The sequence below is a fragment of the Aquarana catesbeiana genome, linkage group LG10, assembly GCF_042186555.1.
Source record: "Aquarana catesbeiana isolate 2022-GZ linkage group LG10, ASM4218655v1, whole genome shotgun sequence".
Taxonomy (NCBI): domain Eukaryota; kingdom Metazoa; phylum Chordata; class Amphibia; order Anura; family Ranidae; genus Aquarana; species Aquarana catesbeiana.
Window position 1 is genome coordinate 1405015 of NC_133333.1, and position 27050 is coordinate 1432064.

At 54.6% G+C, this 27050-nt stretch overlaps 1 protein-coding gene across 6 annotated transcripts in view; it reads left to right on the plus strand.

The window, feature by feature from the left end:
- Positions 1-27050, plus strand: part of EPHB2 (EPH receptor B2) — a 159181-nt gene that overhangs the window by 61579 nt on the left and 70552 nt on the right. For all 6 annotated transcript variants that reach the window (XM_073601427.1, XM_073601429.1, XM_073601428.1 and 3 more), the window contains one exon: positions 13964-14648. In XM_073601427.1, coding sequence (XP_073457528.1) covers positions 13964-14648 — 685 coding nt within the window. The remainder of the gene's footprint in view (positions 1-13963; positions 14649-27050) is intronic.

Sequence of the window (27050 nt, forward strand, 5' to 3'; positions counted from 1 at the left end):
GTGGGGAGATATTTGGGGTGTCCCCGTAGTCACACTGTGTTCTCTTCTCTTGGTGTAGTGGGAAGAGTGGGGCGGTGGGTGGGGGTGGGGAGATATTTGGGGTGTCCCCGTAGTCACGCTGTGTTCTCTTCTCTTGGCGCAGTGGGAAGAGTGGGGCGGTGGGTGGGGGTGGGGAGATATTTGGGGTGTCCCCGTAGTCACACTGTGTTCTCTTCTCTTGGCGCAGTGGGAAGAGTGGGGCGGTTGGTCGGGGTGGGGGGGGGGTGATATTTGGGGTGTCCCCGTAGTCACGCTGTGTTCTCTTCTCTTGGTGTAGTGGGAAGAGTGGGGCGGTGGGTGGGGGTGGGGTGATATTTGGGGTGTCCCCGTAGTCACGCTGTGTTCTCTTCTCTTGGTGTAGTGGGAAGAGTGGGGCGGTTGGTGGGGGTGGGGTGATATTTGGGGTGTCCCCGTAGTCACGCTGTGTTCTCTTCTCTTGGCGCAGTGGGAAGAGTGGGGCGGTTGGTGGGGGTGGGGTGATATTTGGGGTGTCCCCGTAGTCACGCTGTGTTCTCTTCTCTTGGTGTAGTGGGAAGAGTGGGGCGGTTGGTGGGGGTGGGGTGATATTTGGGGTGTCCCCGTAGTCACGCTGTGTTCTCTTCTCTTGGTGTAGTGGGAAGAGTGGGGCGGTTGGTGGGGGTGGGGTGATATTTGGGGTGTCCCCGTAGTCACGCTGTGTTCTCTTCTCTTGGTGTAGTGGGAAGAGTGGGGCGGTTGGTGGGGGTGGGGAGATATTTGGGGTGTCCCCGTAGTCACGCTGTGTTCTCTTCTCTTGGCGCAGTGGGAAGAGTGGGGCGGTTGGTCGGGGTGGGGGTGGGGGGATATTTGGGGTGTCCCCGTAGTCACGCTGTGTTCTCTTCTCTTGGCGCAGTGGGAAGAGTGGGGCGGTTGGTCGGGGTGGGGGTGGGGAGATATTTGGGGTGTCCCCGTAGTCACGCTGTGTTCTCTTCTCTTGGTGCAGTGGGAAGAGTGGGGCGGTTGGTCGGGGTGGGGGTGGGGTGATATTTGGGGTGTCCCCGTAGTCACACTGTGTTCTCTTCTCTTGGTGTAGTGGGAAGAGTGGGGCGGTTGGTCGGGGTGGGGGTGGGGTGATATTTGGGGTGTCCCCGTAGTCACGCTGTGTTCTCTTCTCTTGGTGCAGTGGGAAGAGTGGGGCGGTTGGTGGGGGTGGGGTGATATTTGGGGTGTCCCCGTAGTCACGCTGTGTTCTCTTCTCTTGGCGCAGTGGGAAGAGTGGGGCGGTTGGTGGGGGTGGGGAGATATTTGGGGTGTCCCCGTAGTCACGCTGTGTTCTCTTCTCTTGGTGTAGTGGGAAGAGTGGGGCGGTTGGTGGGGGTGGGGAGATATTTGGGGTGTCCCCGTAGTCACGCTGTGTTCTCCTCTTCTCTTGGTGTAGTGGGAAGAGTGGGGCGGTGGGTGGGGGTGGGGAGATATTTGGGGTGTCCCCGTAGTCACGCTGTGTTCTCTTCTCTTGGTGCAGTGGGAAGAGTGGGGTGGTTGGTGGGGGTGGGCAGATATTTGGGGTGTCCCCGTAGTCACGCTGTGTTCTCTTCTCTTGGTGTAGTGGGAAGAGTGGGGCGGTTGGTCGGGGTGGGGGTGGGGAGATATTTGGGGTGTCCCCGTAGTCACGCTGTGTTCTCTTCTCTTGGTGTAGTGGGAAGAGTGGGGCGGTTGGTGGGGGTGGGGTGATATTTGGGGTGTCCCCGTAGTCACGCTGTGTTCTCCTCTTCTCTTGGTGTAGTGGGAAGAGTGGGGCGGTTGGTGGGGGTGGGGTGATATTTGGGGTGTCCCCGTAGTCACGCTGTGTTCTCTTCTCTTGGTGTAGTGGGAAGAGTGGGGCGGTGGGTGGGGGTGGGGAGATATTTGGGGTGTCCCCGTAGTCACGCTGTGTTCTCTTCTCTTGGCGCAGTGGGAAGAGTGGGGCGGTTGGTGGGGGTGGGGTGATATTTGGGGTGTCCCCGTAGTCACGCTGTGTTCTCTTCTCTTGGCGCAGTGGGAAGAGTGGGGCGGTTGGTCGGGGTGGGGGTGGGGAGATATTTGGGGTGTCCCCGTAGTCACGCTGTGTTCTCTTCTCTTGGTGTAGTGGGAAGAGTGGGGCGGTGGGTGGGGGTGGGGAGATATTTGGGGTGTCCCCGTAGTCACGCTGTGTTCTCTTCTCTTGGTGTAGTGGGAAGAGTGGGGCGGTTGGTCGGGGTGGGGATGGGGAGATATTTGGGGTGTCCCCGTAGTCACGCTGTGTTCTCTTCTCTTGGTGTAGTGGGAAGAGTGGGGCGGTTGGTCGGGGTGGGGATGGGGAGATATTTGGGGTGTCCCCGTAGTCACGCTGTGTTCTCTTCTCTTGGCGCAGTGGGAAGAGTGGGGTGGTTGGTGGGGGTGGGGAGATATTTGGGGTGTCCCCGTAGTCACGCTGTGTTCTCTTCTCTTGGCGCAGTGGGAAGAGTGGGGCGGTTGGTCGGGGTGGGGGTGGGGTGATATTTGGGGTGTCCCCGTAGTCACGCTGTGTTCTCTTCTCTTGGCGCAGTGGGAAGAGTGGGGCGGTTGGTCGGGGTGGGGGTGGGGTGATATTTGGGGTGTCCCCGTAGTCACACTGTGTTCTCTTCTCTTGGTGTAGTGGGAAGAGTGGGGCGGTTGGTCGGGGTGGGGGTGGGGTGATATTTGGGGTGTCCCCGTAGTCACGCTGTGTTCTCTTCTCTTGGTGTAGTGGGAAGAGTGGGGCGGTTGGTCGGGGTGGGGGTGGGGAGATATTTGGGGTGTCCCCGTAGTCACGCTGTGTTCTCTTCTCTTGGCGCAGTGGGAAGAGTGGGGCGGTTGGTGGGGGTGGGGTGATATTTGGGGTGTCCCCGTAGTCACGCTGTGTTCTCTTCTCTTGGTGTAGTGGGAAGAGTGGGGCGGTTGGTCGGGGTGGGGAGATATTTGGGGTGTCCCCGTAGTCACGCTGTGTTCTCTTCTCTTGGCGCAGTGGGAAGAGTGGGGCGGTTGGTGGGGGTGGGGAGATATTTGGGGTGTCCCCGTAGTCACGCTGTGTTCTCTTCTCTTGGCGCAGTGGGAAGAGTGGGGCGGTTGGTCGGGGTGGGGGTGGGGTGATATTTGGGGTGTCCCCGTAGTCACGCTGTGTTCTCTTCTCTTGGTGTAGTGGGAAGAGTGGGGCGGTTGGTCGGGGTGGGGAGATATTTGGGGTGTCCCCGTAGTCACGCTGTGTTCTCTTCTCTTGGTGTAGTGGGAAGAGTGGGGCGGTGGGTGGGGGTGGGGAGATATTTGGGGTGTCCCCGTAGTCACGCTGTGTTCTCTTCTCTTGGTGTAGTGGGAAGAGTGGGGCGGTTGGTCGGGGTGGGGAGATATTTGGGGTGTCCCCGTAGTCACGCTGTGTTCTCTTCTCTTGGAGCAGTGGGAAGAGTGGGGCGGTTGGTGGGGGTGGGGTGATATTTGGGGTGTCCCCGTAGTCACACTGTGTTCTCTTCTCTTGGTGTAGTGGGAAGAGTGGGGCGGTTGGTCGGGGTGGGGAGATATTTGGGGTGTCCCCGTAGTCACGCTGTGTTCTCTTCTCTTGGAGCAGTGGGAAGAGTGGGGCGGTTGGTGGGGGTGGGGTGATATTTGGGGTGTCCCCGTAGTCACGCTGTGTTCTCTTCTCTTGGTGTAGTGGGAAGAGTGGGGCGGTGGGTGGGGGTGGGGAGATATTTGGGGTGTCCCCGTAGTCACGCTGTGTTCTCTTCTCTTGGCGCAGTGGGAAGAGTGGGGCGGTTGGTGGGGGTGGGGAGATATTTGGGGTGTCCCCGTAGTCACGCTGTGTTCTCTTCTCTTGGCGCAGTGGGAAGAGTGGGGCGGTTGGTGGGGGTGGGGAGATATTTGGGGTGTCCCCGTAGTCACGCTGTGTTCTCTTCTCTTGGCGCAGTGGGAAGAGTGGGGCGGTTGGTGGTGGGGTGATATTTGGGGTGTCCCCGTAGTCACGCTGTGTTCTCTTCTCTTGGCGCAGTGGGAAGAGTGGGGCGGTTGGTCGGGGTGGGGGTGGGGAGATATTTGGGGTGTCCCCGTAGTCACGCTGTGTTCTCTTCTCTTGGTGTAGTGGGAAGAGTGGGGCGGTTGGTGGGGGTGGGGTGATATTTGGGGTGTCCCCGTAGTCACGCTGTGTTCTCCTCTTCTCTTGGTGTAGTGGGAAGAGTGGGGCGGTGGGTGGGGGTGGGGAGATATTTGGGGTGTCCCCGTAGTCACGCTGTGTTCTCTTCTCTTGGTGCAGTGGGAAGAGTGGGGCGGTTGGTCGGGGTGGGGGTGGGGTGATATTTGGGGTGTCCCCGTAGTCACGCTGTGTTCTCCTCTTCTCTTGGCGCAGTGGGAAGAGTGGGGTGGTTGGTGGGGGTGGGCAGATATTTGGGGTGTCCCCGTAGTCACGCTGTGTTCTCTTCTCTTGGTGTAGTGGGAAGAGTGGGGCGGTTGGTCGGGGTGGGGGTGGGGTGATATTTGGGGTGTCCCCGTAGTCACGCTGTGTTCTCTTCTCTTGGCGCAGTGGGAAGAGTGGGGCGGTTGGTCGGGGTGGGGGTGGGGTGATATTTGGGGTGTCCCCGTAGTCACGCTGTGTTCTCTTCTCTTGGCGCAGTGGGAAGAGTGGGGCGGTTGGTCGGGGTGGGGGTGGGGAGATATTTGGGGTGTCCCCGTAGTCACGCTGTGTTCTCTTCTCTTGGTGTAGTGGGAAGAGTGGGGCGGTGGGTGGGGGTGGGGTGATATTTGGGGTGTCCCCGTAGTCACGCTGTGTTCTCTTCTCTTGGTGTAGTGGGAAGAGTGGGGCGGTGGGTGGGGGTGGGGTGATATTTGGGGTGTCCCCGTAGTCACGCTGTGTTCTCTTCTCTTGGCGCAGTGGGAAGAGTGGGGCGGTGGGTGGGGGTGGGGAGATATTTGGGGTGTCCCCGTAGTCACGCTGTGTTCTCTTCTCTTGGTGTAGTGGGAAGAGTGGGGCGGTTGGTGGGGGTGGGGAGATATTTGGGGTGTCCCCGTAGTCACGCTGTGTTCTCTTCTCTTGGCGCAGTGGGAAGAGTGGGGCGGTGGGTGGGGGTGGGGAGATATTTGGGGTGTCCCCGTAGTCACGCTGTGTTCTCTTCTCTTGGCGCAGTGGGAAGAGTGGGGCGGTGGGTGGGGGTGGGGTGATATTTGGGGTGTCCCCGTAGTCACGCTGTGTTCTCTTCTCTTGGCGCAGTGGGAAGAGTGGGGCGGTTGGTGGGGGTGGGGTGATATTTGGGGTGTCCCCGTAGTCACGCTGTGTTCTCTTCTCTTGGCGCAGTGGGAAGAGTGGGGCGGTTGGTCGGGGTGGGGGTGGGGTGATATTTGGGGTGTCCCCGTAGTCACGCTGTGTTCTCTTCTCTTGGCGCAGTGGGAAGAGTGGGGCGGTGGGTGGGGGTGGGGAGATATTTGGGGTGTCCCCGTAGTCACGCTGTGTTCTCTTCTCTTGGCGCAGTGGGAAGAGTGGGGCGGTTGGTGGGGGTGGGGAGATATTTGGGGTGTCCCCGTAGTCACGCTGTGTTCTCTTCTCTTGGTGTAGTGGGAAGAGTGGGGCGGTGGGTGGGGGTGGGGAGATATTTGGGGTGTCCCCGTAGTCACGCTGTGTTCTCTTCTCTTGGCGCAGTGGGAAGAGTGGGGCGGTTGGTGGGGGTGGGGAGATATTTGGGGTGTCCCCGTAGTCACGCTGTGTTCTCTTCTCTTGGCGCAGTGGGAAGAGTGGGGCGGTTGGTGGGGGTGGGGTGATATTTGGGGTGTCCCCGTAGTCACGCTGTGTTCTCTTCTCTTGGCGCAGTGGGAAGAGTGGGGCGGTTGGTCGGGGTGGGGGTGGGGTGATATTTGGGGTGTCCCCGTAGTCACACTGTGTTCTCTTCTCTTGGCGCAGTGGGAAGAGTGGGGCGGTTGGTCGGGGTGGGGGGGGGGTGATATTTGGGGTGTCCCCGTAGTCACACTGTGTTCTCTTCTCTTGGTGTAGTGGGAAGAGTGGGGCGGTGGGTGGGGGTGGGGTGATATTTGGGGTGTCCCCGTAGTCACGCTGTGTTCTCTTCTCTTGGTGTAGTGGGAAGAGTGGGGCGGTTGGTGGGGGTGGGGTGATATTTGGGGTGTCCCCGTAGTCACGCTGTGTTCTCTTCTCTTGGCGCAGTGGGAAGAGTGGGGCGGTTGGTGGGGGTGGGGTGATATTTGGGGTGTCCCCGTAGTCACGCTGTGTTCTCTTCTCTTGGCGCAGTGGGAAGAGTGGGGCGGTTGGTCGGGGTGGGGGTGGGGTGATATTTGGGGTGTCCCCGTAGTCACGCTGTGTTCTCTTCTCTTGGTGTAGTGGGAAGAGTGGGGCGGTGGGTGGGGGTGGGGTGATATTTGGGGTGTCCCCGTAGTCACGCTGTGTTCTCTTCTCTTGGTGTAGTGGGAAGAGTGGGGCGGTGGGTGGGGGTGGGGGTGGGGAGATATTTGGGGTGTCCCCGTAGTCACGCTGTGTTCTCTTCTCTTGGCGCAGTGGGAAGAGTGGGGCGGTTGGTGGGGGTGGGGTGATATTTGGGGTGTCCCCGTAGTCACGCTGTGTTCTCTTCTCTTGGCGCAGTGGGAAGAGTGGGGCGGTTGGTGGGGGTGGGGTGATATTTGGGGTGTCCCCGTAGTCACGCTGTGTTCTCTTCTCTTGGTGTAGTGGGAAGAGTGGGGCGGTTGGTGGGGGTGGGGTGATATTTGGGGTGTCCCCGTAGTCACGCTGTGTTCTCTTCTCTTGGTGTAGTGGGAAGAGTGGGGCGGTTGGTCGGGGTGGGGGTGGGGAGATATTTGGGGTGTCCCCGTAGTCACGCTGTGTTCTCTTCTCTTGGTGTAGTGGGAAGAGTGGGGCGGTTGGTCGGGGTGGGGGTGGGGAGATATTTGGGGTGTCCCCGTAGTCACGCTGTGTTCTCTTCTCTTGGCGCAGTGGGAAGAGTGGGGCGGTGGGTGGGGGTGGGGAGATATTTGGGGTGTCCCCGTAGTCACGCTGTGTTCTCTTCTCTTGGCGCAGTGGGAAGAGTGGGGCGGTTGGTGGGGGTGGGGAGATATTTGGGGTGTCCCCGTAGTCACGCTGTGTTCTCTTCTCTTGGCGCAGTGGGAAGAGTGGGGCGGTTGGTGGGGGTGGGGTGATATTTGGGGTGTCCCCGTAGTCACGCTGTGTTCTCTTCTCTTGGCGCAGTGGGAAGAGTGGGGCGGTTGGTCGGGGTGGGGGTGGGGTGATATTTGGGGTGTCCCCGTAGTCACGCTGTGTTCTCTTCTCTTGGTGTAGTGGGAAGAGTGGGGCGGTTGGTGGGGGTGGGGAGATATTTGGGGTGTCCCCGTAGTCACGCTGTGTTCTCTTCTCTTGGTGTAGTGGGAAGAGTGGGGCGGTTGGTCGGGGTGGGGGTGGGGTGATATTTGGGGTGTCCCCGTAGTCACGCTGTGTTCTCTTCTCTTGGTGTAGTGGGAAGAGTGGGGCGGTTGGTCGGGGTGGGGGTGGGGTGATATTTGGGGTGTCCCCGTAGTCACGCTGTGTTCTCTTCTCTTGGTGTAGTGGGAAGAGTGGGGCGGTTGGTGGGGGTGGGGTGATATTTGGGGTGTCCCCGTAGTCACGCTGTGTTCTCTTCTCTTGGTGTAGTGGGAAGAGTGGGGCGGTTGGTGGGGGTGGGGTGATATTTGGGGTGTCCCCGTAGTCACGCTGTGTTCTCTTCTCTTGGTGTAGTGGGAAGAGTGGGGCGGTTGGTGGGGGTGGGGTGATATTTGGGGTGTCCCCGTAGTCACGCTGTGTTCTCTTCTCTTGGTGTAGTGGGAAGAGTGGGGCGGTTGGTCGGGGTGGGGGTGGGGAGATATTTGGGGTGTCCCCGTAGTCACGCTGTGTTCTCTTCTCTTGGTGTAGTGGGAAGAGTGGGGCGGTTGGTGGGGGTGGGGTGATATTTGGGGTGTCCCCGTAGTCACGCTGTGTTCTCTTCTCTTGGCGCAGTGGGAAGAGTGGGGCGGTTGGTGGGGGTGGGGAGATATTTGGGGTGTCCCCGTAGTCACGCTGTGTTCTCTTCTCTTGGTGTAGTGGGAAGAGTGGGGCGGTTGGTCGGGGTGGGGAGATATTTGGGGTGTCCCCGTAGTCACGCTGTGTTCTCTTCTCTTGGCGCAGTGGGAAGAGTGGGGCGGTTGGTGGGGGTGGGGTGATATTTGGGGTGTCCCCGTAGTCACGCTGTGTTCTCTTCTCTTGGCGCAGTGGGAAGAGTGGGGCGGTTGGTCGGGGTGGGGGTGGGGAGATATTTGGGGTGTCCCCGTAGTCACGCTGTGTTCTCTTCTCTTGGTGTAGTGGGAAGAGTGGGGCGGTTGGTGGGGGTGGGGTGATATTTGGGGTGTCCCCGTAGTCACGCTGTGTTCTCTTCTCTTGGCGCAGTGGGAAGAGTGGGGCGGTTGGTCGGGGTGGGGGTGGGGAGATATTTGGGGTGTCCCCGTAGTCACGCTGTGTTCTCTTCTCTTGGTGTAGTGGGAAGAGTGGGGCGGTTGGTGGGGGTGGGGTGATATTTGGGGTGTCCCCGTAGTCACGCTGTGTTCTCTTCTCTTGGTGTAGTGGGAAGAGTGGGGCGGTTGGTCGGGGTGGGGAGATATTTGGGGTGTCCCCGTAGTCACGCTGTGTTCTCTTCTCTTGGCGCAGTGGGAAGAGTGGGGCGGTTGGTGGGGGTGGGGAGATATTTGGGGTGTCCCCGTAGTCACGCTGTGTTCTCTTCTCTTGGTGCAGTGGGAAGAGTGGGGCGGTGGGTGGGGGTGGGGAGATATTTGGGGTGTCCCCGTAGTCACGCTGTGTTCTCTTCTCTTGGTGTAGTGGGAAGAGTGGGGCGGTTGGTGGGGGTGGGGAGATATTTGGGGTGTCCCCGTAGTCACGCTGTGTTCTCTTCTCTTGGTGTAGTGGGAAGAGTGGGGCGGTGGGTGGGGGTGGGGAGATATTTGGGGTGTCCCCGTAGTCACGCTGTGTTCTCTTCTCTTGGCGCAGTGGGAAGAGTGGGGCGGTTGGTCGGGGTGGGGGTGGGGAGATATTTGGGGTGTCCCCGTAGTCACGCTGTGTTCTCTTCTCTTGGCGCAGTGGGAAGAGTGGGGCGGTTGGTCGGGGTGGGGGTGGGGTGATATTTGGGGTGTCCCCGTAGTCACGCTGTGTTCTCTTCTCTTGGTGTAGTGGGAAGAGTGGGGCGGTTGGTCGGGGTGGGGGTGGGGAGATATTTGGGGTGTCCCCGTAGTCACGCTGTGTTCTCTTCTCTTGGCGCAGTGGGAAGAGTGGGGCGGTGGGTGGGGGTGGGGAGATATTTGGGGTGTCCCCGTAGTCACGCTGTGTTCTCTTCTCTTGGTGCAGTGGGAAGAGTGGGGCGGTTGGTGGGGGTGGGGTGATATTTGGGGTGTCCCCGTAGTCACGCTGTGTTCTCTTCTCTTGGTGTAGTGGGAAGAGTGGGGCGGTGGGTGGGGGTGGGGTGATATTTGGGGTGTCCCCGTAGTCACGCTGTGTTCTCTTCTCTTGGCGCAGTGGGAAGAGTGGGGCGGTTGGTGGGGGTGGGGAGATATTTGGGGTGTCCCCGTAGTCACGCTGTGTTCTCTTCTCTTGGCGCAGTGGGAAGAGTGGGGCGGTTGGTCGGGGTGGGGGTGGGGTGATATTTGGGGTGTCCCCGTAGTCACGCTGTGTTCTCTTCTCTTGGTGTAGTGGGAAGAGTGGGGCGGTTGGTGGGGGTGGGGTGATATTTGGGGTGTCCCCGTAGTCACGCTGTGTTCTCTTCTCTTGGCGCAGTGGGAAGAGTGGGGCGGTGGGTGGGGGTGGGGAGATATTTGGGGTGTCCCCGTAGTCACGCTGTGTTCTCTTCTCTTGGTGCAGTGGGAAGAGTGGGGCGGTTGGTGGGGGTGGGGTGATATTTGGGGTGTCCCCGTAGTCACGCTGTGTTCTCTTCTCTTGGTGTAGTGGGAAGAGTGGGGCGGTGGGTGGGGGTGGGGTGATATTTGGGGTGTCCCCGTAGTCACGCTGTGTTCTCTTCTCTTGGCGCAGTGGGAAGAGTGGGGCGGTTGGTGGGGGTGGGGAGATATTTGGGGTGTCCCCGTAGTCACGCTGTGTTCTCTTCTCTTGGCGCAGTGGGAAGAGTGGGGCGGTTGGTCGGGGTGGGGGTGGGGTGATATTTGGGGTGTCCCCGTAGTCACGCTGTGTTCTCTTCTCTTGGCGCAGTGGGAAGAGTGGGGCGGTTGGTGGGGGTGGGGAGATATTTGGGGTGTCCCCGTAGTCACGCTGTGTTCTCTTCTCTTGGCGCAGTGGGAAGAGTGGGGCGGTTGGTGGGGGTGGGGAGATATTTGGGGTGTCCCCGTAGTCACGCTGTGTTCTCTTCTCTTGGTGTAGTGGGAAGAGTGGGGCGGTGGGTGGGGGTGGGGTGATATTTGGGGTGTCCCCGTAGTCACGCTGTGTTCTCTTCTCTTGGCGCAGTGGGAAGAGTGGGGCGGTTGGTCGGGGTGGGGGTGGGGAGATATTTGGGGTGTCCCCGTAGTCACGCTGTGTTCTCTTCTCTTGGCGCAGTGGGAAGAGTGGGGCGGTTGGTCGGGGTGGGGGTGGGGTGATATTTGGGGTGTCCCCGTAGTCACGCTGTGTTCTCTTCTCTTGGTGTAGTGGGAAGAGTGGGGCGGTTGGTCGGGGTGGGGGTGGGGAGATATTTGGGGTGTCCCCGTAGTCACGCTGTGTTCTCTTCTCTTGGCGCAGTGGGAAGAGTGGGGCGGTGGGTGGGGGTGGGGAGATATTTGGGGTGTCCCCGTAGTCACGCTGTGTTCTCTTCTCTTGGTGCAGTGGGAAGAGTGGGGCGGTTGGTGGGGGTGGGGTGATATTTGGGGTGTCCCCGTAGTCACGCTGTGTTCTCTTCTCTTGGTGTAGTGGGAAGAGTGGGGCGGTGGGTGGGGGTGGGGTGATATTTGGGGTGTCCCCGTAGTCACGCTGTGTTCTCTTCTCTTGGCGCAGTGGGAAGAGTGGGGCGGTTGGTCGGGGTGGGGGTGGGGAGATATTTGGGGTGTCCCCGTAGTCACGCTGTGTTCTCTTCTCTTGGTGTAGTGGGAAGAGTGGGGCGGTTGGTGGGGGTGGGGAGATATTTGGGGTGTCCCCGTAGTCACGCTGTGTTCTCTTCTCTTGGCGCAGTGGGAAGAGTGGGGCGGTTGGTCGGGGTGGGGGTGGGGTGATATTTGGGGTGTCCCCGTAGTCACGCTGTGTTCTCTTCTCTTGGTGTAGTGGGAAGAGTGGGGCGGTTGGTGGGGGTGGGGTGATATTTGGGGTGTCCCCGTAGTCACGCTGTGTTCTCTTCTCTTGGCGCAGTGGGAAGAGTGGGGCGGTGGGTGGGGGTGGGGAGATATTTGGGGTGTCCCCGTAGTCACGCTGTGTTCTCTTCTCTTGGTGCAGTGGGAAGAGTGGGGCGGTTGGTGGGGGTGGGGTGATATTTGGGGTGTCCCCGTAGTCACGCTGTGTTCTCTTCTCTTGGTGTAGTGGGAAGAGTGGGGCGGTGGGTGGGGGTGGGGTGATATTTGGGGTGTCCCCGTAGTCACGCTGTGTTCTCTTCTCTTGGCGCAGTGGGAAGAGTGGGGCGGTTGGTGGGGGTGGGGAGATATTTGGGGTGTCCCCGTAGTCACGCTGTGTTCTCTTCTCTTGGCGCAGTGGGAAGAGTGGGGCGGTTGGTCGGGGTGGGGGTGGGGTGATATTTGGGGTGTCCCCGTAGTCACGCTGTGTTCTCTTCTCTTGGCGCAGTGGGAAGAGTGGGGCGGTTGGTGGGGGTGGGGAGATATTTGGGGTGTCCCCGTAGTCACGCTGTGTTCTCTTCTCTTGGCGCAGTGGGAAGAGTGGGGCGGTTGGTGGGGGTGGGGAGATATTTGGGGTGTCCCCGTAGTCACGCTGTGTTCTCTTCTCTTGGTGTAGTGGGAAGAGTGGGGCGGTTGGTGGGGGTGGGGTGATATTTGGGGTGTCCCCGTAGTCACGCTGTGTTCTCTTCTCTTGGCGCAGTGGGAAGAGTGGGGCGGTTGGTGGGGGTGGGGTGATATTTGGGGTGTCCCCGTAGTCACGCTGTGTTCTCTTCTCTTGGCGCAGTGGGAAGAGTGGGGCGGTTGGTGGGGGTGGGGTGATATTTGGGGTGTCCCCGTAGTCACGCTGTGTTCTCTTCTCTTGGTGTAGTGGGAAGAGTGGGGCGGTTGGTCGGGGTGGGGGTGGGGTGATATTTGGGGTGTCCCCGTAGTCACGCTGTGTTCTCTTCTCTTGGTGTAGTGGGAAGAGTGGGGCGGTTGGTGGGGGTGGGGAGATATTTGGGGTGTCCCCGTAGTCACGCTGTGTTCTCTTCTCTTGGTGTAGTGGGAAGAGTGGGGCGGTTGGTCGGGGTGGGGGTGGGGTGATATTTGGGGTGTCCCCGTAGTCACGCTGTGTTCTCTTCTCTTGGTGTAGTGGGAAGAGTGGGGCGGTTGGTCGGGGTGGGGGTGGGGTGATATTTGGGGTGTCCCCGTAGTCACGCTGTGTTCTCTTCTCTTGGTGTAGTGGGAAGAGTGGGGCGGTTGGTGGGGGTGGGGTGATATTTGGGGTGTCCCCGTAGTCACGCTGTGTTCTCTTCTCTTGGTGTAGTGGGAAGAGTGGGGCGGTTGGTGGGGGTGGGGTGATATTTGGGGTGTCCCCGTAGTCACGCTGTGTTCTCTTCTCTTGGCGCAGTGGGAAGAGTGGGGCGGTTGGTGGGGGTGGGGTGATATTTGGGGTGTCCCCGTAGTCACGCTGTGTTCTCTTCTCTTGGTGTAGTGGGAAGAGTGGGGCGGTTGGTGGGGGTGGGGTGATATTTGGGGTGTCCCCGTAGTCACGCTGTGTTCTCTTCTCTTGGTGTAGTGGGAAGAGTGGGGCGGTTGGTGGGGGTGGGGTGATATTTGGGGTGTCCCCGTAGTCACGCTGTGTTCTCTTCTCTTGGTGTAGTGGGAAGAGTGGGGCGGTTGGTGGGGGTGGGGTGATATTTGGGGTGTCCCCGTAGTCACGCTGTGTTCTCTTCTCTTGGCGCAGTGGGAAGAGTGGGGCGGTTGGTGGGGGTGGGGAGATATTTGGGGTGTCCCCGTAGTCACGCTGTGTTCTCTTCTCTTGGTGTAGTGGGAAGAGTGGGGCGGTTGGTCGGGGTGGGGAGATATTTGGGGTGTCCCCGTAGTCACGCTGTGTTCTCTTCTCTTGGCGCAGTGGGAAGAGTGGGGCGGTTGGTGGGGGTGGGGTGATATTTGGGGTGTCCCCGTAGTCACGCTGTGTTCTCTTCTCTTGGCGCAGTGGGAAGAGTGGGGCGGTTGGTCGGGGTGGGGGTGGGGAGATATTTGGGGTGTCCCCGTAGTCACGCTGTGTTCTCTTCTCTTGGTGTAGTGGGAAGAGTGGGGCGGTTGGTGGGGGTGGGGTGATATTTGGGGTGTCCCCGTAGTCACGCTGTGTTCTCTTCTCTTGGCGCAGTGGGAAGAGTGGGGCGGTTGGTCGGGGTGGGGGTGGGGAGATATTTGGGGTGTCCCCGTAGTCACGCTGTGTTCTCTTCTCTTGGTGTAGTGGGAAGAGTGGGGCGGTTGGTGGGGGTGGGGTGATATTTGGGGTGTCCCCGTAGTCACGCTGTGTTCTCTTCTCTTGGTGTAGTGGGAAGAGTGGGGCGGTTGGTCGGGGTGGGGAGATATTTGGGGTGTCCCCGTAGTCACGCTGTGTTCTCTTCTCTTGGCGCAGTGGGAAGAGTGGGGCGGTTGGTGGGGGTGGGGAGATATTTGGGGTGTCCCCGTAGTCACGCTGTGTTCTCTTCTCTTGGTGCAGTGGGAAGAGTGGGGCGGTGGGTGGGGGTGGGGAGATATTTGGGGTGTCCCCGTAGTCACGCTGTGTTCTCTTCTCTTGGTGTAGTGGGAAGAGTGGGGCGGTTGGTGGGGGTGGGGAGATATTTGGGGTGTCCCCGTAGTCACGCTGTGTTCTCTTCTCTTGGCGCAGTGGGAAGAGGTCAGCGGCTACGATGAGAACATGAACACCATCCGGACGTACCAGGTCTGTAACGTCTTTGAATCGAGTCAGAACAACTGGCTGAGGACCAAGTACATCCGGCGGAGGGGAGCGCACCGGATCCATGTGGAGATGAAGTTCTCGGTGCGGGACTGTAGCAGCATTCCCAACGTTCCCGGGTCTTGTAAGGAAACCTTCAATCTCTATTATTACGAGTCTGACTTTGACTCGGCCACCAAGACGTTTCCTAGCTGGATGGAGAATCCCTGGTCCAAGGTGGACACCATTGCCGCCGATGAGAGCTTCTCCCAGGTGGATCTGGGTGGTCGTGTCATGAAGATCAACACTGAAGTGCGCAGCTTTGGACCGGTCTCTAAAAATGGCTTCTACCTGGCGTTTCAGGATTATGGCGGCTGCATGTCACTCATCGCCGTGAGGGTCTTTTACAGGAAGTGCCCGCGGGTGATCCAGAACGGGGCGGTATTCCAGGAGACCTTGTCTGGGGCGGAGAGCACCTCCTTGGTGGCGGCTCGAGGGATTTGTATATCGAATGCCGAGGAGGTGGATGTGCCAATAAAACTGTACTGCAATGGAGACGGGGAGTGGCTGGTGCCCATTGGGCGGTGTATGTGTAAAGCGGGGTACGAGTCGGCGGAGAACGGGACGGTGTGCCGAGGTAAGACCTTCTCCAAAAATGTCCTTTAATGTTTTCTGTGTTTATCGGCCATATGCCTGCTCTGTATTCTGCCCACTGACACCGATGCTGGGGGGTTGTTATTGCCGCTGACACCGATACTGAGGGTTATTTTTGTGTCCACTGACATCAATGTTGGTTATTATTGCACTCATTGACACCAATGTTGGGGGTTATTATTGCACTCATTGACACCAATGTTGGGGGTTATTATTGCACTCATTGACACCAATGCTGGGGGTTATTATTGCACTCATTGACACCAATGCTGGGGGTTATTATTGCACTCATTGACACCAATGTTGGGGGTTATTATTGCACTCATTGACCCCAATGCTGGGGGTTATTATTGCACTCATTGACCCCAATGCTGGGGGTTATTATTGCATTCATTGACCCCAATGCTGGGGGTTATTATTGCACTCATTGACACCAATGTTGGGGGTTATTATTGCACTCATTGACCCCAATGCTGGGGGTTATTATTGCACTCATTGACCCCAATGTTGGGGGTTATTATTGCACTCATTGACACCAATGTTGGGGGTTATTATTGCACTCATTGACACCAATGCTGGGGGTTATTATTGCACTCATTGACATCAATGTTGGTTATTATTGCACTCATTGACACCAATGCTGGGGGTTATTATTGCACTCATTGACACCAATGCTGGGGGTTATTATTGCACTCATTGACACCAATGCTGGGGGTTATTATTGCACTCATTGACATCAATGTTGGTTATTATTGCACTCATTGACACCAATGTTGGGGGTTATTATTGCACTCATTGACACCAATGCTGGGGGTTATTATTGCATTCATTGACCCCAATGCTGGGGGTTATTATTGCACTCATTGACCCCAATGCTGGGGGTTATTATTGCACTCATTGACCCCAATGTTGGGGGTTATTATTGCACTCATTGACACCAATGTTGGGGGTTATTATTGCACTCATTGACACCAATGTTGGGGGTTATTATTGCACTCATTGACCCCAATGCTGGGGGTTATTATTGCACTCATTGACCCCAATGCTGGGGGTTATTATTGCACTCATTGACCCCAATGCTGGGGGTTATTATTGCACTCATTGACCCCAATGCTGGGGGTTATTATTGCACTCATTGACCCCAATGCTGGGGGTTATTATTGCACTCATTGACACCAATGTTGGGGGTTATTATTGCATTCATTGACCCCAATGTTGGGGGTTATTATTGCACTCATTGACACCAATGTTGGGGGTTATTATTGCACTCATTGACCCCAATGCTGGGGGTTATTATTGCATTCACTGACACCAATGCTGGGGGTTATTATTGCATTCATTGACCCCAATGTTGGGGGTTATTATTGCACTCATTGACACCAATGTTGGGGGTTATTATTGCACTCATTGACCCCAATGTTGGGGGTTATTATTGCACTCATTGACCCCAATGTTGGGGGTTATTATTGCACTCATTGACACCAATGTTGGGGGTTATTATTGCACTCATTGACACCAATGCTGGGGGTTATTATTGCACTCATTGACACCAATGTTGGGGGTTATTATTGCACTCATTGACCCCAATGTTGGGGGTTATTATTGCACTCATTGACCCCAATGTTGGGGGTTATTATTGCACTCATTGACACCAATGTTGGGGGTTATTATTGCACTCATTGACACCAATGTTGGGGGTTATTATTGCACTCATTGACCCCAATGCTGGGGGTTATTATTGCATTCACTGACACCAAATGAACAATAGATAAAATAGTGTAGCGCTGGACTAAAAATACGCATATAATGATATATGCAAGTGGACGGGGCCCATAAATGTGTAAGTAAAGTGACTAGTGAATAAAGACCATATAACATTCAGTCTAAAATGATCAAGTGCATGTATAGTGACACTAGAGATTAATCAAGTGCACCTGCATATATTTAAAAAAACAAGAAGTGATATGAGAGTAAATGGAAAAGTGGCAAACTTCAGGTGAATAAAATGAACCAATGTGACAGCAAAATGAATGAAAAATATATTATATCAACACAAGACATCTAATCACTAATGGTGCTAATAAATCCTAATGCTTAGTGATCGCACATGAAAAGGAAATTAAAATGAATATATAAACAGTCCCAAAAAAAATCCAAAGAACAGGTCCCAAAGCGTAGTGACACTCCAACACAGAATCTGGTTCAGTGTTCCACCGCAGCTGTTGCCCACCACCAAGGGATAAAAGTTGGAGGCTTACCGGACAGCCTGCGACCACCCTTATTCAGGGGGGTCAAAACAGGCTCAGTAGAAATATGTGGGTCCAGATGATATCCTCACCAATACTCTCCAGGTGTTCTCCAGGTATCTTTTATGGCAAGCCAAGAGGGGCTTCCAAACGGGGTGCAGCTAGGACTTGACCACAAGATGCAGCAAAGAATTGGCCACAAATAACCCCAGAAAAAGAAAAAGATACTCCAATAGTGCAGGACGATCTGGCCAGTTTATTAAAAGTTTATACAAACAACTAGATTTAAAGTTCTGACGGGGAGAAATAAAAGACAAGCTCCACCGCCGTTTAAAATCCAATCGCGCATGCGCGACCCGTGCTCACGTAACGTGTATTGGTGAGGATATCATCTGGACCCACATATTTCTACTGAGCCTGTTTTGACCCCCCTGAATAAGGGTGTTCGCAGGCTGTCCGGTAAGCCTCCAACTTTTATCCCTTGGTGGTGGGCAACAGCTGCGGTGGAACACTGAACCAGATTCTGTGTTGGAGTGTCACTACGCTTTGGGACCTGTTCTTTGGATTTTTTTTGGGACTGTTTATATATTCATTTTAATTTCCTTTTCATGTGCGATCACTAAGCATTAGGATTTATTAGCACCATTAGTGATTAGATGTCTTGTGTTGATATAATATATTTTTCATTCATTTTGCTGTCACATTGGTTCATTTTATTCACCTGAAGTTTGCCACTTTTCCATTTGCTCTCATATCACTTCTTGTTTTTTTAAATATATGCAGGTGCACTTGATTAATCTCTAGTGTCACTATACATGCACTTGATCATTTTAGACTGAATGTTATATGGTCTTTATTCACTAGTCACTTTACTTACACATTTATGGGCCCCGTCCACTTGCATATATCATTATATGCGTATTTTTAGTCCAGCGCTACACTATTTTATCTATTGTTCATTTGGTGTGCCCTTGTATTGGGGTTATTGTGTTTTAGCTGCAGGACTCACTTCACGTTTTTCAGTTTTTAAATTGAACACCGAGCGCAATTTCCCCCCCCCCTCCCCTTTCCTATTCACTGACACCAAGGCTGGGGGTTATTGTTCTCCTACGTCTTCAGTACCCTGCAAAGAATGCAGCAGGACCAAGGTTTTGGGGTTAGGGTAATGTTCTGCTATGTTGGGGATCCTCTATTATTTTGTACTTTGGCCCCCACTGTCCACCCATGAACTGCAATGTCCCCCCACTTTCCAACTTGTTCCCTGGAAAAGACCCCCCCCCCCCCCCCGTGTGTACTCCCCCCATGGTCCTCTTCTTCTAGGACTGGTGGACTGTCACTGCACCCCTCTGATCCAAGCACTATTGTAATCCGGTAAAACATTCCAGCTTCCTGGATCTATGGGAATAAAAGTGCTGGATTTACCGGAAATCCTAACATGGTGCCAGCTGCTCGGATCATCGCAGACCAGCCACTCAGGGTCCTCGCTGTGCCTAGAAATGGAGGCTGCAGAATCTCCTACAGGTGACACAATGGAGGATCCTGATTGGACAAGAGTGCCTATCTTTGACTGCCATAAACTCACTGAATGCTTTCCATAGAAAGAAATATTTGATAAACCGACAGGAAGGAAAAAGAAGACTGGAACCATGAAAAGGTCCTCCACCGTACAGTGTGGTCCTGGGAACAGCCAATCCCACCCCACACTGAGGAGAGTGACCTTTTATGAGATTCTCTTCTTCTGACTGACTGTCCCCTCAATACTTCTGTCGCTGGTGATGAACGGAGATCGTCCCCCATCTATACATGTAATGGCTCCTGGACATCTGACATGACATGTAGAGTCCATATACAGGACCAGGCTGACTGATAGGACCCACAAGCAGTCTGACTGTTCCATGTGCAGAACGTCCAGAACCAGGCTCACCAATCAGGCCCCACACACGGTTTAGTCTGACGTTCTTTAGGAATGAGCTCTTAGTATTTCATGTGCAAAGCAGTTGGCTCAGTAATACCTGTACACTGGTGATGTGCCCGAAGGATGAGCATGTTGGCCATAGCTAAAATGGGCATATGTAGAGTGAAGTAAACAGAGAGGGGTCAGCCAGGAACAAGATGAATGAGGGTGTGGTCATAGTCTGAGGTACTGGTGAAGGTACGATCTTTATCTGATTATCATCAGTCGTTGTCTGATGGAAGAGTGAGGGTGTGGACATTGTCTGATGGACGGGTGAGGGTGTGGACATTGTCTGATGGACGGGTGAGGGTGTGGACATTGTCTGATGGACAGGCGAGGGTGCGGACATTGATGGACGACGTGCGAGGGTGCGGACATTGATGGACGACGTGCGAGGGTGCGGACATTGATGGACGACGTGCGAGGGTGCGGACATTGATGGACGACGTGCGAGGGTGCGGACATTGATGGACGACGTGCGAGGGTGCGGACATTGATGGACGACGGGCGAGGGTGCGGACATTGATGGACGACGGGCGAGGGTGCGGACATTGATGGACGACGGGCGAGGGTGCGGACATTGATGGACGACGGGCGAGGGTGCGGACATTGATGGACGACGGGCGAGGGTGCGGACATTGATGGACGACGGGCGAGGGTGCGGACATTGATGGACGACGGGCGAGGGTGCGGACATTGATGGACGACGGGCGAGGGTGCGGACATTGATGGACGACGGGCGAGGGTGCGGACATTGATGGACGACGGGCGAGGGTGCGGACATTGATGGACGACGGGCGAGGGTGCGGACATTGATGGACGACGGGCGAGGGTGCGGACATTGATGGACGACGGGCGAGGGTGCGGACATTGATGGACGACGGGCGAGGGTGCGAACATTGTCTGACGGTGTGGCCCCACTTTTTCCAGTGTTATTTCCCTAGCGAGTGAGAAGTAAAATCTTATCCAGCCTCCATCTAGCCGACCTCCTTTGTCTTTTCTTTGGTTCCTGCTGCCTCCGGTGTACCTGACACCTCATCATTCACTCCAAGCTGTGAAACCTCCCCTGCTGGCTGTGTCCTACGCCCGCAGGAGAAGCAGCTACTGCTCTTCACCCAATTACTGCCCCAAGCTGGGTCCCATTAACCTTACTGGCCAGGGCACATGAATCTTCATCTTCCTCACCGCCTCACAGATGCCTCGTTTTCTCACACATTGCCGCCTGTTTATCTGGAGGCTGGAGTGGTGGAGCCATCCCTGGCAGCCATGGTTGTACCTTGGGATTTGCCACATCCTGCCAAGCACATACACATGGAGAATCTGAGGAGCACTGAGCCGTGCGTAAGCTGTGCCTGTCCTCATCACTGATGATCGGGTCTTCATCCCATCCTCCTGTCCTCATCACTGATGATCGGGTCTTCATCCCATCCTCCTGTCCTCATCACTGATGATCGGGTCCTCATCACTGATGATCGGGTCTTCATCCCATCCTCCTGTCCTCATCACTGATGATCGGGTCTTCATCCCATCCTCCTGTCCTCATCACTGGTGATCAGGTCTTCATCCCATCCTCCTGTCCTCATCACTGGTGATCAGGTCTTCATCCCATCCTCCTGTCCTCATCACTGGTGATCAGGTCTTCGTCCCATCCTCCTGTCCTCATCACTGGTGATCAGGTCTTCCTATCACCCTCCCGTCATTACTGGTGATCCAGTCTTCATCCCATCCTCCTGTCCTCATCACTGATGATCGGGTCTTCATCCCATCCTCCTGTCCTCATCACTGATGATCGGGTCCTCATCACTGATGATCGGGTCTTCATCCCATCCTCCTGTCCTCATCACTGATGATCGGGTCTTCATCCCATCCTCCTGTCCTCATCACTGGTGATCAGGTCTTCATCCCTCCCTCCTGTCCTCATCACTGGTGATCAGGTCTTCATCCCATCCTCCTGTCCTCATCACTGGTGATCGGGTCTTCATCCCATCCTCCTGTCCTCATCACTGATGATCGGGTCTTCATCCCATCCTCCTGTCCTCATCACTGATGATCGGGTCTTCATCCCATCCTCCTGTCCTCATCACTGATGATCGGGTCTTCATCCCATCCTCCTGTCCTCATCACTGGTGATCAGGTCTTCCTATCACCCTCCCGTCATTACTGGTGATCCAGTCTTCATCCCATCCTCCTGTCCTCATCACTGATGATCAGGTCTTCATCCAATCCTGTCCTCATCACTGATGATCGGGTCTTCATCCCATCCTCCTGTCCTCATCACTGGTGATCGGGTCTTCATCCCACCCTCCTGTCCTCATCACTGATGATCGGGTCTTCATCCCACCCTCCTGTCCTCATCACTGGTGATCCGGTCTTTATCCCACCCTCCTGTCCTCATCACTGGTGATCCGGTCTTTATCCCACCCTCCTGTCCTCATCACTGGTGATCCGGTCTTCATCCCATCCTCCCCCTGTCCTCATCACTGGTGATCAGGTCTTCATCCAACCCTCCTGTCCTCATCACTGGTGATCCGGTCTTCATCCCATCCTTCCCCTGTCCTCATCACTGGTGATCAGGTCTTCATCCCACCCTCCTGTCCTCATCACTGGTGATCCGGTCTTCATCCCATTCTCCTGTCCTCATCACTGGTGATCAGGCCTTCCTATCACCCTCCCGTCATTACTGGTGATCCGGTCTTCATCCCACCCTCCCCCTGTCCTCATCACTTATGATCCGGTCTTCATCCCATCCTCCTGTCATCTGCAGAGGAGCCCAATGTCGGCATGACGTGGTTTTGTAGACAACTGTGTACTTCCGGATTCATGGAGCTGGTCTGAGCGAGTCAATCCTCATGTGTGGCCGTTGGAAGGGTATAGTGGACGTGATGGGAGTTATAATATTAAAAATGATTATTTGTTGCATTATTTTTTTACAGCACCCAAGTCGTTCGGCAGTCTGGCCAGTGATGAACACACTGATTGGTCGCTGTGGATTGTGCGCATTGCCGGTTTTTTGCTTTGTGCTTTTCTGTCTCTGGTCCTCTATAGAGGGGCCGCAGTGACCAAAGACCTCTTAGGACAATAAAGCAAATCCCGGAATATCTATCCAATAAAATGGCTGCTCTGCGGCGGATTGTATGTTGTGGTCTGTGCTGTTTTTAATATGAAGATGTAAGAAACGTGTTTGTAGCTGATGTGGTGTGACGGGACCATCCCTGTGCTCCTCAGTCCTGGTACCAGTTCTGTGTGCAGAGTGCACGCCTCTATTGGGTACCCACACAAACCTGGAATGGGTCGGCGGTAGTGCAGGCGATTGGAATGTGATCCTCCATCCTGGTACTGGTTCTATGTGCGGAGTGCATGCCTTTGGTACACACGCAGGAACCCGGATTGGGTCGGCGGTAGTGCAGGCAATGGGAATGTGATCCTCCATCCTGGTACTGGTTCTATGTGCGGAGTGCATGCCTTTGGTACACACGCAGGAACCCGGATTGGGTCGGCGGTAGTGCAGGCAATGGGAATGTGATCCTCCATCCTGGTACTGGTTCTGTGTTTGGAGTGCATGCCTTTGGTACACACACAGGAACCCGGATTGGGTCGGCGGTAGTGCAGGCAATGGGAATGTGATCCTCCATCCTGGTACTGGTTCTGTGTTTGGAGTGCATGCCTTTGGTACACACACAGGAACCCGGATTGGGTCGGCGGTAGTGCAGGCAATGGGAATGTGATCCTCCATCCTGGTACTGGTTCTATGTGCGGAGTGCATGCCTTTGGTACACACGCAGGAACCCGGATTGGGTCGGCGGTAGTGCAGGCAATGGGAATGTGATCCTCCATCCTGGTACTGGTTCTGTGTTTGGAGTGCATGCCTTTGGTACACACACAGGAACCCGGATTGGGTCGGCGGTAGTGCAGGCAATGGGAATGTGATCCTCCATCCTGGTACTGGTTCTGTGTGTGGAGTGCATGCCTTTGGTACACACACAGGAACCCGGATTGGGTCGGCGGTAGTGCAGGCAATGGGAATGTGATCCTCCATCCTGGTACTGGTTCTGTGTGGAGTGCATGCCTTTGGTACACACACAGGAACCCGGATTGAGTTGGTGGTAGTGCAGGCGATTGGAATGTGAGCCTGTGTGCGGAGTGCATGCATCTGGTACACACAGGAACGTGGATTGGGTTGGTGGTAGTGCAAGGCGATGGGAATGTGGTGGGTTTGTTGATGAGCCAAGTCTTCCATTATTTCCATCTCTCAGGCACTCTCCAGCACCATCATTCTGGGTGACCTCGCTCCTGGAGGACAGCATTGGGAAGATGACTCGTAGGACAACCGTATGAATCACATTGGGAGTTTAAAAGCTTCTATGGCATTGAATAAAAGAGACGTCGTCATATGATGGAGGGTCCTCGGAGAGCGAAGAGGGCTTCAGACAGGAGGATAAGAAACAGACTCCTCTCCTCTCCACAGCTCATCCCAGCTAAATGTCCCCCTGGCAAATTTCCATTCTGAGCCGCTGCACACTCCTCTGACCTGCACCACAGGGTGTGACGGCATCGGGCAGAGCCAGGAAGAGGCATCTCGGGTGGGATATGAATTCGGCCAGATGACATCAGAGTGAAATGGAAGTCCAGCACAGTCTCCTGGGTTCCCTACATCTGTGTACAAAGCACCAGATGTTCCACTGTGATACTGTGTTCATCATCAGCATCTGAAAACTGTCGTCTCTTCCCATCAATGGGGCCGAGCCACCATCTCCTCCCATCATCAGGGGGGCCAAGCCACCATCTCCTCCCGTCATCGGGGAGGCCGAGCCGGATAAGAGGAAGAGGCTTCCAGGGAGGTCAGCGCTCAATTTCTGATGTGGTTTTTCCACCCCTCTGACATTTGGTGACCGTTGTTGAGGTTGCAGGGACCAGACAGAGAGCTCCCCTGTCCTCACCCCCATCATAGGAGACCTATAGTTTTATCAGTCAGGTTCATTCAAGTTATGTTCTTTTTCTCATATATAAATAGTGGATTCCTTGGAGGCCTCTTACCTGATTCTCATTTAAAAGTTAACATGTTGTGTCCACATACAGAGAGATATTTCCTTCATGCCGTTATTAGTCCTTCTCACCAAATAGCTGAAGGATGACCTGAAATAAGCATCACAAGGCAAACTCTTCCCAGTCAGTCCAAAACCTCCTATGAAAAGAGGAAACTCCGAAGATCACAGCCAAAGGAAGTGTTATTAGTATCAAACCAACTGATGTTTTAAAGATGACAGGTTCTCCTGATGGGGCTTTTGTCCCATTCTCTCTACAGTACTTTGAGGAAACTTGCCTTTCCCTCTGGATGTGCGTAAACGAACCAGGACTGACAAGATGACCGATGAGCAGTATTCAGTGTGCTGCTGGTTGGAAGCGAAATAGAGAAGACCTTGAGTGGAGAGGGAACAAGTCTTCCTTTTTGACTGCTGGTGATTGCTGGGTTGCATTTTTAGGTTCTTTTTGGAGCTTTTCCTTGTAACTTTTTAAACAGCTTTTTTTTTCTTTGCTTCCTTCAGCCTACTAATTAAGGGGAGTGGTTAATTGGTCAGAGGTGCTTGAGGCCTATATAACCTTGTGTAGAACTCATTGTGCGCCTGCTCATTTTTGAGTCTGCTGGAACTCTGTCCCATTAGAACTGGTCTAAGTGGGGAGTAAAAAACCAGAGTTTAAAACAAGAGGTTATAACAGGGGTCATAGTACCTGTGTAGTGTGAGTACCTGAGTGTTGTCTGAGTAGTGTGTGTGGATCGTTAGTACTTGTGTATTGTGTACTGTGTACTTGTGTTCTGCGGGTGCATGTAGGTCTGCGAGTGGACGTGGTTCTGCGAGTGGCCTGCAAGTGCACGTAGGTTTGTGAGTACCTGTGTATTGTCTTGTTGTGTACCTGTGTATTGTCTTGTTGTGTACCTGTGTATTGTCTTGTTGTGTACCTGTGTATTGTCTTGTTGTGTACCTGTGTATTGTCTTGTTGTGTACCTGTGTATTGTCTTGTTGTGTACCTGTGTATTGTCTTGTTGTGTACCTGTGTATTGTCCTGTTGTGTACCTGTGTATTGTCTTGTTGTGTACCTGTGTATTGTCTTGTTGAGTACCTGTGTATTGTCCTGTTGTGTACCTGTGTATTGTCTTGTTGTGTACCTGTGTATTGTCTTGTTGAGTATTAGTGCCAGGAAGCTAGTTGTTAGGTAATTTGGACAGGGTGTAATCCCCAATCCCCATTAAATTTCGATCATCTGATCGAGGGTGAATACTGCTGTGCAAAATGTAAGCACATTGTTTCCCTGGAAGCCCAGGTTCTGAATCTGGGGAAGCAACTGTCAGCACTGAGAAGTCCCTCCATACTAAAGGTGAGCCAGGAACGTACACGGCAGGGGCCAGCACAGAGGGGGTGGGGACAAAGAGGTGGCTGCAGGGGCCAGCACAGAGGTGGGTGGAGACAGAGGTGCCGGCAGGGGCCAGCACAGAGGGGGTGGAGACAGAGGTGCCGGCAGGGGCCAGCACAGAGGTGGGTGGAGACAGAGGTGTCGGCAGGGGCCAGCACAGAGGCGGGTGGAGACAAAGAGGTGCCGGCACTAGCAAAGAGTAGATGGGTGACAGTCAGGAGGGGTAGAGGGGGAAGTGCCAGGGAGGCCGATCCAGGACTGGAGCATCCCAATAAGTACGCTCCATTGAGTGACATTGGTGTAACCAGTCAGGGACCAGCACTGCTGGAGATGAGGGACTCTCCTAGCTGCCGGGGGAAGAACTCCCCCAGTGAGAGTGGGGGGGCAGCAAAGGGAAAGGAAAGACAGATTCTGGTGGTAGGGGACTCAATTCTTAGAAGGACAGAGAGGGCAATCTGTAACCAAGACCTGAAGCGCCGAACAGTATGTTGTCTACCGGGCGCTCGGGTTCGGCACATTACGGATCTTGTGGACAGATTACTGGGAGGGGCTGGGGAAGACCCAGCTGTCATGGTGCACGTTGGCACCAATGACAAAGTCAGAGGCAGATGGAGTGTCCTAAAGAACGATTTTAGGGACTTAGGAGCTAAATTGAGGAAAAGGACCTCCAAGGTAGTATTCTCAGGAATACTACCGGTACATCGAGCCACACCAGAGAGGCAGAGGGAGATTAGGGAAGTAAACAAGATGGCCAAAAAGTTAGAGGGGTTTTTAAACTAGGCGATGGGGGGGAGGGGCCAGAGGTAGAGATAACCATCGCGGAAGATATTCCAGAGGGTAGTATTGGGGGCATTAGTGGTAGGTTAACCAAAGCACAAAAACACAAGGTGAGTATAGTAGCAAGTCCTAGTTGCAATCTCAGAACGCCCAATACGAAGACAATATGCGACCGGTCTAAACTATGCGGCATGTTCACCAATGCCAGGAGCATGGCAGACAAGATGGGTGAACTAGAGATACTGTTGTACGAGGAGGATTTGGATTTTGTGGGAATTTCAGAGACCTGGTTCAACAGCTCTCATGATTGACTGGCAAACATTCAAGGGTATACCCTATACCGCAAGGCTAGAGAGAGTAAAAAAGGGGGAGGGGTATGCCTATATATCAAGAATAATGTACAAGTGAATGTGAGAGATGACATCACTGAGGGAGCTAGAGAGGAGGTGGAATCCTTATGGGTAGAGCTCCAAAGGGATGAAGCTAAGGGGAAAATAATACTGGGAGTATGCTATAGGCCCCCTAACCTGAGGGAGGAAGTGGAGACGGATCTCCACTTCCCTTATTTCTAGCACCAACTAGAAATAAAACATTACTGGATCTACTGATTACCAACAATACAGACCTGATCACGGATGTGGAAATACGGGGCAATTTAGGAAACAGCGATCACAGGTCAATTAGTTTCAGTATAAATCACACAAATAGGAAACATAAAGGGAATACAAAGACACTGAATTTGAAAGAGCCAACTTCCCTAAACTACAAACCTTGCTAGAAGATATAAATTGGGATAAAATATTTGGAACAAAGAACACGGATGAGAAATGGGTTTGCATTAAGAGTAGAGGCCGACCGATATGGGTTTTTCTCTGGCCGATGCCGATATTTAGAAATCGCGGTGGCCGGTGGCCGATATGTGATGCCGATTTTTTTTTTTTTGGGCTGATATATTAGGCCGATTTTTTTTTTTTTCTTTTTTTTCCCCCTTCATCTCATA